The 14,406-nt window shown below is 34.2% G+C and overlaps 1 protein-coding gene across 3 annotated transcripts in view; it reads left to right on the forward strand.

The window, feature by feature from the left end:
* iqsec1b (IQ motif and Sec7 domain ArfGEF 1b) overlaps nt 1-14,406 on the forward strand; it is a 252,340-nt gene that overhangs the window by 63,344 nt on the left and 174,590 nt on the right. For all 3 annotated transcript variants that reach the window (XM_073825319.1, XM_073825320.1, XM_073825321.1), the window contains exon 2: nt 6,952-6,987. In XM_073825319.1, the coding sequence (XP_073681420.1) occupies nt 6,952-6,987 (36 nt within the window). The remainder of the gene's footprint in view (nt 1-6,951; nt 6,988-14,406) is intronic.

A 14,406-nucleotide genomic window follows, 5' to 3' on the forward strand; every position in this document is an offset into this window, starting at 1 on the left:
AGAATGTTTGAGCAGTGAGTGGATTCTAACTTAAACACCTCTGATGACTGCCTATCCTTGTGCTTACTAATCATAGTTGTAAGTTGTATACTAGTTGTTCTTGCTGCTTTTGTGCAATAGATGAATAACAATATTTTGCTTTAAAGATATTTCTATTTTGCGGGGGTCCCGCGAATCATTTTATTTTCCCGCGTCCCGAACAGCCGCACTTGCCCATCAAGTTTTGTCCCGCGCCGCAGTCGGTTGCCTCGGGTCCCGCTATACTCCCGTAGGAGTGCAGGTCTCTACTGCATGTACTGAGCAAATAACGTTAACGCCATTTGGAAAAGATGAGCGGGAGCAGCGGCTCAACTTCCCAACAAAGTGTCTCTTAATATAGGTTATCATCAGTGTTTTACTGATGCAAAATTGTTTACAGTGTGTTTGGATTCCTAAAAGTTTAAGATTTTAATTATATATATATATATACACATACATATTTTATTATATAATTTTAATTGTTAATTTTATTTTATTTAAGATACTGTAGTTATTTTCTTAATTTGTCATGATAACTGACAACTTTATTTTAAAAAAGGCAACAATGTTTAAGAGGTTTTAAATAAACTGTAGAACAGTGTAGCATACTTTGTGATTATGCTTGGTCTTTCTTTGGTGCTTTTAAAACCACCATATCAAACCTGTAGCTCTTTTATGAAATAGTAGTAAATCGCATTTTAAATCGCAAATCGCAATTTTGATCAGAAAAATCACAATTAGATTTTTTCTCCAAATCGTGCAGCCCTATTCTCTTACTTAGAAATCATGGAGGGCAGCATAGGTGCATTTCTACTGTGAGAGATAGAATCTAAAAATGAAAATCAGGAAATCACAGTATGATTTTTTTTAACAATTTATTTGTGAATTACTGTGTCAAATAAGTATTTAATCACTTGAGTCAAAAAAAAATTAATATTTGGTACAGAAGCCTTTGTTAACAATTACAGAGGTCAAACGGTTCCTGTAGTTCTTCACCAGGTTTGCACACACTGCAGGAGGGATTTTAGCCCACTCCTCCATACAGATCTTTTTTAGATCTGTCAGGTTTCGGGGCTGTCATTGAGCAACACAGAGTTTCAACTTCCTCCAAAGATTTTCTATTGGATTTAGGTCTGGAGACTGGCTAGGCCACTCCAGAACCTTGATATGCTTCTTACGGAGCCACTGCTTGGTTTTCCTGGCTGTGTGCTTTGGGACATTGTCATGTTGGAAGACCCAAACACGACCCATTTTTAATGCTCTGACTGAGGGAAGGAGGTTTTTGCCCAATATGTCACAATACATGGCCCCGTTCATCCTCTCCTTAATACAGTGCAGTCATCCTGTCCCCTGTGCAGAAAAACACCCCCAGAGCATGATGCTTCCAGCCCCATGCTTCACTGTAGGTGTGGTATTATTGGGATGATACTCATCATTCTTCTTCCTCCAAACACGGCGAATCAAGTTAAGACCAAAAAGTTCTATTTTGGTCTCATCTGACCACAGGACTTTCTCCCATGACTCCTCTGGATCATTCAGATGGTCCCTGGCAAACTTAAGACGGGCCTGGACATGGGCTGACTTAAGCAGGGGAACCTTCCGTGCGATGCAAGATTTTAAACCATGACGTCTTAGTGTATTACTGATAGTAGCCTTGGAAACGATGGTCCCAGCTCTCTTCACGCCATTGACCAGCTTCTCCCGTGTAGTTCTGGGCTGATTCTTCACCATTCTTAGCATCATTGATACCTCATGAGGAGAGATCTTCTGTGGGGCCCCAGTCTGAGGGACATTGACAGTCATCATTAGCCTCTTCCATTTTCTGACAATTGCTCCAACAGTTGTTCTTTTTTCACCAAGCTGCTTGGCAATTGCCCCGTAGCCCTTTCCAGCTTTGTGAAGGTCTTCAATTTTGTCTCTTGTGTCTTTTGACAGCTCTTTGGTTTTGCCCATGTTGCTACTTAGACTTTGACTGATTGTGGGGTGCACAGGTGTCTTTATGACAGCTAAAGACCTCAAACAGGTGCTACTAATTTAGAATCATGAGCAGAGTGTAGCTGCATATTTAAAAGCAAAATAACAGGTCTTTGAGGGTCAGAAATCTGGCCGATAAGCAAGTGATCAAATACTTATTTGACACAGTAATTCACAAATAAATTGTTAAAAAATCATACAATGTGATTTCCAGATTTTTATTTTTAGATTCTGTCTCTCACAGTGGAAATGCACCTATGCTGAAAATTGTAGACCCCTCCATGATTTCTAAGTAAGAGAACTTGCAAAATCACAGGGTGATCAAATACTTATTGACCTCACTGTAATGCAAAATGTACATTAGCTCTATTGTTTATAATACATTATGTATTTTAACAGTTTTGTGCAATAAAACCAATGATTACTTGCTTTTGATACTATAATAAAACTAATCATTATTGCCTCATTGCTATTATATGTGTATTTTAAGTCATTTTAAAGGCTATTGTTAATTATCCAAACTTGATTAATCATCAGAATAATCGACCGATTACTTGATTACTAAAATAATCGTTAGTGACAGCCTTATACTGGAGTTGTCTGGATTACTTGTGGATTTTGGTGATGTTTTTATCAGCTGTTTGAACCAGTAGGATCCATTGGTGAGCAACTGATGTAATGCTAAATTTCTCCAAATCTGCTCTGATGAAAAAACAAACTTATCTACATCTTGGTTGGCCTTTTTCTTTAAAGTTACATTTGCTACGGAGGAAAAAAGAGCTTCTTACATGTTTACAAATGTTGAAAATACCTTAGATCATCTATTTTATTTCTAGTTTAAAGTGTCTGACCCGGTTTTGGCTGGTGGTTAACCGGAGCTAACTTGAGATCTGTAATCAAAGGCATAGCAGAAATTGCTTCCACATAGCTGTCTACTGAAAACATGAATGGAATGTAGCATTTCTGCTGTTGGTAAAGAGATGGAGATTTTTCTTTTCCTTAATATTAATTTCTGTCAAGAATAAACGGGTCATGACTTCCAGTCAACTGTCTGCCAAGGGTTTCAGGTTTCCTATTGTGACTTTCTAGTTGTTTCTGAGGAGTGCAGTGACATCGGTTTGGTTTGAACATTCGGGGTGATGTTTGTTGTTGTTGCTGTAGATTGCAACAGTAGGGTTTCAGAGTAAAAAATCTGATTCATTTTCTCCATAGAGAAATTGATTTTTAACACTAAAACCTCTCAGGCTGATCTACTATGAGCTCTGAGATTAAGCGGTGTTATATGCTTCTGTTCAATCCACAAGTCAGTGTAAAAAATAGTAGCGATAAACATAAAGTATTTAGTTTTAATTAAATCTGTCTTACTACAATCTCAAACTACACTAATGTTCAACATTTTGGGGTTGGTAGGATTTTTTATTTTTTTTTAAACATTAATGCATTTATCTTATCAAAGATACAGAACAAAGTAACACCGTGAAAGGTTATTACGATTTAAAAAATAACAAATCTGTTAATTTGCTATTTGTGGCAAAGTAAACATTTCTTATAATCATTGTTAAAAAACAGTTGTGCATGCAGCTTAATATTTTTGTGTAAAACATTTGAATGTCTTTACTGTCACTTTGATAAATGTAATGCATCCTCGCTGGGTAAAAGTATAAATTTATTTTCTTATTAAACAAACAAAGAAAAAAAAACATACTTATTTTTTATATATATAATTACAGACTGTAAGTCAATGATTTCATATTTTTCCCATTCTATTTAAGTTGATTACATCATTACACCATTAGTTCTTTGACTCATAAAATATGTACACAGTATTTTCTTGTTTTCATTTGTAATACTTCTGGAACTAAGGCTGCTGGGAAAGTGTGTGGTCGCTCTTGTGCTCTATTATTAATTTTTATTAAATTATTAATTTTCTTTCTAAACCACATAATGGCTTGTCATACCACAAACAAATTAAAGTAACCATAAGTACAGTAATTTGAGATCAATAAGGTTCATTTTGACCTGTTAGGCAGCGCTAACAACAATTTAGTGCAAAGTATAGGTGCATTTGTGGCATTGTGGATCTGTTCTTTCCCTCTTGCATTGCCTCATTTGCCTAATTGCTTAATTTGCCTGTTACTGCATTATATTAACCTGCCACTATTACAGCAGTATTTCAAAACTAACCCTCGCTAAACCATTATAATGAACCGCCTATGACCCTCTTAGGCTGTTTTATTATCTTACTGTACTTATAAATATGGAATATATGCAGAATTCTCTGATAACAACGATGTATGTGACTGCTTAATTAGTCAATTATTTAACAAGCGTCAGCTTTTCAGCTGAACTTACTGTTAGCAGTGCCAAGAATTAGCAAAAACAAAGCAAACAAATCTGGAAAAAATACCATAAATTAGTGTAAGGCATTTGTTTATTTTATGACCAAGTTTTACCGGCAACCTGGCAGTAGTTTATCCTCACAGTCCAGACAGGCGAGCTAAAAAGCGCTAACTGCCATGTCAGCGGTTCGCCACATTCATTGACGTATGAGTCTGCTAGCAGCTTGCATAGAATGCGACAAATTGAGTTTTGAAATCTGCCATCTACCTAGCTGGGAATAGCTACAAGGCAATTTTGAGGTAAAAGAGATGACCACCAATAAAAAAAAGCACATTCAGAATTCTTCACAAATATTTTTAGGGACAGCTACACAGCGTTTTGACATTTCCAGAGACATGTCAATACCATCCACTCCTAACATCAACACTGTGGTCTTCTCAACAGCTCTCGACACCGTTTTCATTGTGTGTGACCATTTTTTGTTGAGTAATGGGATCAGAACTGGTTTTCTGTCCAGAGTGCTTTCAGACATCTGTCTGAGAGCAAGGCTCCTGGCACCTTTAGTCCAATGAGGACCATAGCATTTCTAACAAAGCCTTTTTCTCAAAGGTAAACTTGTGAATTATTAAACAAGGGATTGGGCTCGGGGGTGCCTGAGGTAATCTGCCAGTCACAAATGTGAATATTAGAGCTCTCCATCACAGAGAGCCTACTGCTGTTGAATCTGGTCACCACTGGGTGTTTACAGAATGGTGAATGCTGCTTTGCTTCCTAAAAAAGGCTGGATTTAGTTGTATAAATGTGATGGTGATCTATGTCTCTCTTTGGGATGTTTACAGCTGATCTGTCAATCATGTTTTATGCTATATACAATTAGAAAATCATTTTATATACATAGAATATTTTTTTTAATTAAAACAATGTTTGATTCATCCAAAATGTTCATGTCTGTCTTTCTTCACTTGAAAAGAAATAAAGGTTTTTGAGGAAAACATTCCAGGTTTTTTCTTCATATAGACTTCAATAACACCTAATGGGTTGAAGGTCCACATTGCAGTTTTAATGTTTCTCTACATGATCCCAGATGAGGAAAATGACTGATCTTTTCATTAGTTAAGACACTTATTCCTAGGCTAGGATCATGTAGAGACCCTTGAAGCTGCATTGAAACTGCATTGAAATTTGGACTTTCAGCTCGTTGGCTTCCATTGAAGCCTACTATATGAATTTAAAAAAATCCTGGAATGTTTTCCTTAAAAACTCCTGAATTGCTTTTCGACTGAAGAAAGAAAAACATGAGCATTAAAAAACTCAGAAATTGATTGTAAATAAAATAAAAACTGAAATGCTGTTGTAAAACATTACAATACAATTTTACTACATTTACAACTACTATATAATATGATCATTATAATGTCTATTTTGCTTATGAAAGAGATTTTTCCAGTCTTTGGTCTAAATTATATAGGGAACCATCAAACATTTGATATGTATTTTACAAAAGTATATAATATAAATATGCAGTTTAATAATCGCTATGTTTTGAACAAATATAATATTCAAACTGTAAACTCTTAAGACAACGTGTAAAGATTTGTCAGAAATATTCAAGTGATAACTCTTGTGAGTATTTTTGGTTCTTTAAATGTCTGGATCAAAGTAATTTATTCAATAATCGCAATACATTGGTTGTGTTGTGTTTTTAATTCACTTAAAAGAATGAGTTTTGAATTATTTGTTTTATTAATCGAACAACACAGGTCAACGTTGAATGTTATTGCATGCATCACTTCGGCATTATTAAGGGGGGCATTGGATGCCCATTTTCCCAAAAGGGTTTTCATGAAATGTATGTAACATACAATTCCTCAATGGTTGTGTAAAACAACACCCTTTTTACCTAGTCACAAACAGCTCTGTTTACAACCTGTTTTGGGTGCATGTCTCTTTAAATACTAATGAGCTCTGCTTAAAGGAGAAGTTCACTTCCAGAACAAAAATGTACAGATAATTTATTCACCCCCTTGCCATCCAAGATGTTCATGTCTTTCTTTCTTCAGTTGTGAAGAAATTGTTTTTTGAGGAAAACATATCAGGACTTCTCTCCATATAGTGGACTTCTATGGTGCCCCCGAGTTTGAACTTCCAAAATGCAGTTTAAATGCAGCTTCAAAGGGCTCTAAACGATCCCAGCCGAGGAAGAAGGATCTTATCTAGCTAAATGATTGGTTATTTTCTACAAAAATTGACAATTTGTATACTTTTTAACCTCAAATGCTCGTCTTGTCTAGCTTTGCGTCAACTCCCATCTCATTTTCTTCTCCAACTTTAAAATCGTGAATGGATTTTTATCATTGTAGGGTGGTTGTGTCCACACTGCTAAGACACATTTATATGCAAACACATAAAAGTGAATTTTGCATCCAGTGTCCCCTTCAAGGATTCATACTGTAGATGAATTTAGAGTGTAGCCCATATGGTTCAAAACAACAAGACAGCTATTGTTCTGTCAGTACAAGGAGAATTCTTTTGTTGTTGGAAGTTTGAGATGTCAAGTTTTTCACTGCCTCCTTCAAAATTTCATCGTCTAACTCTGTCTCTCTCTTTTGTCCCCCACAGGAATGAAAGTGATGGCTTGCGTGTCTCAAATGTCAGGTAGGTTAGGAGAGGACACCCTCTCTGTGGATCTTGGCTCTTCTGCTGTCATCATAACGCTTGTAGTAGATGCTCTGAGAATTGCATTTCTCATTGCCATGTCAAACTATGCAAAGCACATGATTTAGGAGACACATGTCATTTCCATGACTGAGTCATGCATGTTTGTTGGCTGTGTCAGATACGCATTAACTTCTTGAATGGACATCCTCATTGTCCCCATCACAGATTCATAATCGCGTTCCATCATTGGGGATTTGTAGAAAACACTGGCACTGAAGAGTTTAGTTTTTTTTGTCCTCTAGTGCTGATTTTTGGATTATGTGGATTATTTTTAAGCTTTTAAGTTTACGTTCAAGGACATTGTGTAATCAGGGGCGTACCTTTGAAAGCTTTCACTTTTTTGATTGTCCAATTTCATTCAGGCCTTGAATAGTGAGTTTATCTATAAAAAGTGAAATATCGCCTTTAGGCATTTAGTCATTTATTCCCCATATGGCATGGCCAGTTTTGTCTACACTAGTTTATAAAATAGCTTGTGGCAGTGATGAATAATTTAGAAAAAGTATTCATGTTGTAAGTGTGTGCTATAGTCAGTGGCAATTTTTTTTTTTTTTAATAAAACTGAATTGTGTACCCTGGACCACTAAACCAGTCTTAAGTAGCACGAGTGTATTTGTAGCAACAATACATTGTATGGATCAAAATTATTGAATTTTCTTTTATGCCAAAAATGTCCTACTGTAAATATATCAAAACTTAATTTTTGATTAGTGATATGCATTGCTAAAAACTTCATTTAGACAACTTTTAAAGGCGATTTTCTCAATATTTAGATTTTTTTGCACCCTCAGATTCCAGATTTTCAAATAGTGTATCTCAGTCAAATATTGTCCTATCCAAACAAACCATACATCAATGTTTGTTTAAATAAATACAATTCAAAAAATTAACCCTTTTGTGGTCCAGGGTCATAATGAATTTGTCCTTTTCAAAAAAAGTTTCAATAGAATAGATTAGAACCAGAACCACTTCACATTCGAAGGTAAATTGTAACCACTAGACCAACAAATAATTAATTTATTTATGTGTTAGTGTTTTCATACAGTATGTGTTTTTATTATTTGCTGAAGTCTCGAGACAAACAGTGGCGGATGATGATATTAAATGAAATATGTCAAAGGTTCATTTGAGCATTTTGCTTGTCAGTAAAGATAATAAAATGGGTAGTTCACCCAAAAATTTAAATTCTGTCAATAATTAATCACCCTCATGTCATTCCAAACATGTAAGACCTTCGTTCATCTTAAGAACACAAATTAAGATATTTTTAATAAAATCTGACAGCTGACAGAAAAAAAAAATTCTGACTTTATTCAACTATTTTTTCTTTTCCGTGTCAGTCTGCGACGCGTTCATGAAAGTACCACATGAATCCATCATGGTACTCTTTTGAAAGCATGACTAAAACTGACCTGGAAGAGAATAAATTGTAAAAAAAAAAAGTTGTTATTTTTGTTTTCTTCGCGCACAAAAAGTATTTTCGTAGCTTCAGAACACTACGGTTGATGTCACATGGACTGTTTTAATGATGTTCTTGTTCTGCTCCTTGAACGTCTATGCAGGGTCAGAAAGTTCTCAGATTTCATCATAAATATCTTAATTTGTGTTCTGAAGATGAACGAAGGACTTTATTAATGACAATTTTCATTTTTGGGTGAACTTTTGGATAAACCTTTGGATATTATTTGGCTTTTGTGACCTCACAAACAGCACGTCTATGAACAACTTTTTAAAGCAAAGTGATGATCATAAATATCGCACATACTGTACAGTAAAACATCAAACCCTAAACTTTGAGAGACCTTTTCATCATTTTGAGATTGCTGAGTTATTGCTCAAGTGCTCAAGTGCCAGGTGACAAAAATAAGACATATGTTTGTACTATCTGTCTATTTGGCACTTCACTGAGACATCTTGAACATTTTCTCCATCAATTTTGAGCCGTGGGTCTCTACACCACTGTGATAGATTCTCTTAAAATCCGCCTGAAAAATCTAAATTGAAGTTTCTTGGCTTTTAGTATGAATATGTTTGCCTTAAGGTTATCTAATATAAGCTAGTGTGTTTCAAAACAATGACAAAATTCACATTTACAAGATATTCACATTCAAAACTTACAGTCTCTGGTCAGACCCATTTGAATTTTACACAGAATGCTATTTATAGTGATATGGACAAGACTCTGGCTGTCTCACGCTGTCAAATGCAGCTTTCCTGAGCTCAGTGGCTCTGGCCCAAGGTGAGATATAAACGAAATGCTATTGGCTATTACATCAACACACAGAAATAATGCTGCATGTTTCAAAGCACTTTAGTGGACCTTTATAAAGGACTGGTCTTCAGAGCACCTGTGTAGCAGATCTTTATTAGTAACATTCATGGGCACCGTTGTATTGCAATTCAAGTCGAACGGAAAGACAACCACTGAGGCATTCATTTGGTTGAACATTTATGGCTGTTTCCAACACTAGGTTATTAACGGACTTAATTAGATCCAGTGTTATAGCGTGTGAATCAATGTACCTCAACGCTTCCTTCCAGCTTGGGGTGGCGTTAGATTAGACAGAGCAGCGAAATCCTCAGGGACTCTTCCATACATCCAGCAAGTCCTCCTCAATACTTGTAGCGTTTTGTGAGCCACTGAAACGGTCTTGTTCGGGGTTTGCTGTTGATCCCAGATTTCATCAGCCAGTGAAGTTTGAATTGAGCGCTAGAGAGGAAATTGTTGCAAAAGAAGCTCAGAATGCTTATCAAAGCGAGAGGCTGTCCCTAAGGAGTGCTCCTTGAGGAACATTGGACTTGTGCAACAACATTAAACACGATAACACACAACAGTTGTCAGTAATTTGCAAATTATCTAGCTGCAGATGGATGACACTTATTAGTTTAAGGGTGAAGTGCAGTTAGGGATCCAGGGTGAATGATCATAATCTGAGAAGATCGCTGTGTATTTTCTGTTAGGCGAGCAAAGCGGGCGGTTTTATACACAGAGGAAAGCCTTGTTGTCTTAGCCTTTAGCTTGTGTGGAAACCAAAGGGCCTGTGTTGACAGTCTTTTGGCTCAGGGTTCTTCCCGCGGATCTGTCTTATTAACATGGAAAACTTGATAAGATTGTTGAATTGGAAAAGCAAGCCAGATATGAATCTAAATTAGGGCTGTGCAATATGGACAAAATAATCATATTGCGATTTTTTTGAACGAATATTGCGATTGCGATTTTATTTGCGATTTTGGCAACTGCTTTTGCTTTTTCAAGCAAGCTACATACATTCTACATGTATTTAGTGCCCAAGAAGTGCATAACAAAACATTTCACAATGAAATAACATAGTATTAAGTTTAATAAACAAAACAGTTGTAAAATTGTCTTTAAAACAGACAACATAAAATAAATTAGCCATGTTACTTTTTTCCCGGTACTTTAGCCTACTTTGTGTAATAACGAAAACATTCATTTCAGTGGAAAAATAAGTCCAAAACTCTCTATTTTATCATTTTGAGGGCTCTACAATCTTTTTTTTTTTTTTTTTTTTTTGAAATTCTTATGTGTTTTAATTTTTCTGATAATCATAAACATTTATTTATTTTTAATCAAATGAAAAATAAACCCTTTTAATTTTTGGCAAACAAACAGAAGTTTACTGTTAAAATCAATACATGGAAGAAAAATTATATTCAGTTTAAAATGTTTAAATAATAATTGTAGTATTTTTTCTACAATTAAGTGGTTAATCTTGTTGTAATATTTATTTTTTTATCATATATATTGTTTTATGTATGTTTTGTACATTATACTGTACAAAAGTAATACAAGACTAATATTGTTCTGTTACATGTTAAACCGTACTTTTATTTTGACAGGTTGCCGTGAAGTTTCTGTGTGTACACTGTACAGTATGATATGATGCTAGTTTTCTCAAATGAAACGGTAAAAGTGACACTCACAGCAGCTTTGGAGATTGAGTTTATCTGTTCATGTTAGATGCAAATGCCAAAAATTAGCAGGAGCTTCACGAGTGCTTCAGTATGCATGTAGTAAAAAAAAAAAAGGTCTCTGCCATTCATACATACAGAGGCAAACGGAACATGCAGGATTCATATTGAAACGGTCTTTTTGCATTTCAGTTTTCACAGACACTAGTCCATATCGCGATTTGAATTAAGTGACAGACCAACTTTTGATTTATTCATCCAAAAATCAACGAATTCCGTGGCATTTCACTCTATAGTAAATTCGTTTTTTTATGAAATGGAGTCCGCGATCCAGTCCGTGTTTTCGCGGAGGAGACATTGTAAACGCGCGACCATGTAGAGACAGAAATGACATGCCTTCGTGTAAATACGATAAATAACATAAGGCAATTTAGTTTGTTTAATAAAAGAACAATGTATAGACCTGTTCTATAGGAAAGATAACCTTAAATGACTTCTATTGTGATCTGGCGCTATATCGAAAATAAAATGAACTTGACGTTCAAGGGGGGCGGGGGTGCCGTTGGGGGGGATAGATAAAATCGCAGCCGGCGACACACACTGTAGTATTTAAAGGATATGGGCGCCGGAAAGCGCAGCAGGAAGGCAAGGAGGAAGGCGGCGCGGCCAGCAGCTTCGGTGATTCGTCCCGCTGAGATGCTTTCAATCGACGGCGCGGCTTCTTCTCCAGCTCCAGCGATGCGTTTGCTTCGCTTGAAGGATGAAAAACCAGATAATAGCTGCCTGTGAGCGGTATTTATAGGCCTAGACCATGCCCGTTTTGGCGGGACGTGACGCAGTGGGCACGAAGTGCCCTTATTGGATCAGGCCTCGCTCGATAGGCTGCTGCAGTTGTTGCAGAGCAGCCAATAGGCGCGCGAGCTGTATCGCCTATGTCTGTATGCTGCTGCATCGCGTTTTACATTATTACAAAATTAAGGATAATTTTTGGCTTCAATATCTCGCGGAAAAGGATTTTCCCCTAGCGTAAGATATCTTACGCAGTACGAGAGACCTCTCGTAAGAGAATCGCAGCTTATGCAGTTTAGAAATCGCATGTGCTTAAATCGCGATTTTTTTTGCCATTGCGATTAATTGCACAGCCCTAATCTGAATTTAAAGTTCTGTCATGTGGTGGTGTGAATGAAACAGATGTATGATTTGGCAGTATGAGGACTTTGGGAAGAAATGTTAGTATCAAAAATATCTTAACGTCAGAGGTCTTACGGGTTTGGAACGACATGAGAGTGAGTAATTAAAGACAGAATTTTTATTTAGTTTTTTAACTTTTAACAAGTGTTTTGGAGTTTTGATTGTCTGCAGAATATTTCACATAAACCACTGTATCCCTAGAAATGGGGACAAACACTTGGAGGAAGCCGGAACTATGGGAAATTCACTTACTGTAAAGTTCTCTTCTTCTATATCAAAGCTCGGAGCCAAACTCAATTGAGTGAGCAGGCATATCGCTCATATCTCTCCCTTATCTGGACGTTTTTAAGTCCCCCCTTAGTCAGACTTTGATGTTGAGACTGATAAATGGATGCTGGCAGTGGAGTCAGATATCAGTGTTATTTCAGCCACTGTTTTAATGTTGTCAAACGCACTCATCAGTTTCAAACCACGGACAACATGTTGAGCCTTTCTAGGACAAAATGACAGTTTGAGCTGCGGCGGAGGATGTTATCCTTGGATCACTGTGTGAAAGAGTGTGTGCGTGTGAATGAGAGTGTTTGTCTGTGCTGAACATTTTTGGAGAATATTGGATGGAAAGTTTGTGTTATGTTAGTCTGTGTGTCTTCCCTCATTAAAAAAAATCTGTTTATACATTTCTAAAAGTCATAAAATTAATTTATCTTTGAATTTAGTTTTATTTTCAGGTAGAATATACAGTATGTATTATTTATTTAATGAATGCTATTTTATTATATCTTGTAGTCTTCATGTAGCTATTTGTTATAAAAATTCTTCATTTATTAATATATATTTTTTTATCTATTACTTTTTTCCCTTTCACCCAAAACCGTTACATAATTAATTGATAGATTCATGATGTTTTATTTTCAGGTATCATTAGTATTTTTTTAATTAAAAGTATTATTAATATTAATGGCTTTTTGTCATATTTTTATTAATTTATTTAAATTAAATGGTTTATTTCTGTTACATATTTTTTAATTTGCTCATCTAAAACACTGTTACAAAATTAATTTATACTGTACATGAGTGATGTTTTATTTTCAGGTAGCATCAGTATTTTTTATTATTAGTATTTATTATTTAGTATTTTCATTAATTTAACAATACAGTTTTCATTAATTTATTGTTTTTTAATTTATTTACATTTACTTTTACATATTTTAAAAGGTGCTCATCCAAACTACTGTTAGAAAATGTAATTGATATATGAGTTATGTTTTATTTTCCGGTAGCATCAGTATTTTTCTGTTAATATTTTTTTTGTATTTTATTATAATTCATTTATTAATATATTTTTTATTAATTTTTCATTTATTTATTTAATTAATTGATTAACATTTAAATTGTTTATTTGTGTTACATATTTTTAAATTCGATATTAATTGATATATGAGTGATGTTTTATTTTCAAATAGCATCAGTATTTTTTTTATTAATAGTATTTATTATTTAGTATTTTATAATTACAATTCTATTAATTTGTCATTTTTATTTATTTAAAATTTATGTATTAACTTTTACATTGTTTAATTACTTTGAGTATTGTTAATTTATTAATACTTTTTAATTAATTTGTAAGTTTTTATTAAATTAATTTAGTTATATTAAATTGTTTATTTATTTCAGTTACATATTTTTAAATTTGCTCATCCAAAACACTGTTGCAACATTAATTAATATATAAGCATTGTTTTATTTTCAGGTAGCATCATTTTTTTTTTATTAATAGTATTTATTATTTTGTATTTTTATACATTTTTATTAATTCATTTAATTAATTAAATGTTTTTTTTTAAGTAGCATATTTTTTTATTAATAGTATTTAGTATTTTTATGAGTATTATTAATTTATTAATACATTTGTATTCATTGTATTTTTGTATTTAATTAATATTAAATTGTCTATTTATTTCAGTTACATATTTTTTAATTAGCTTGTCCAAAACACTGTCACAAAATGTATTGATATATGAGTGGTGTTTTATTTTCAGGTATCATCAGTATTTTTTAATAATAGTGTTTATTATTTAGTATTTTTATGTGTATTTTCTTTTTTTATTGTTTTTTTTTAATTAATTAATAAAAATTTTTTTTATATATATATACATACATTTCACCATCCAAAACAATTTTACTAAATCTATTTATGAGTGCTGTTTTATTTTCAGGTATTATTAAATTTAT

Source organism: Garra rufa, chromosome 20 (assembly GCF_049309525.1).
Source record: "Garra rufa chromosome 20, GarRuf1.0, whole genome shotgun sequence".
Lineage (NCBI taxonomy): Eukaryota > Metazoa > Chordata > Actinopteri > Cypriniformes > Cyprinidae > Garra > Garra rufa.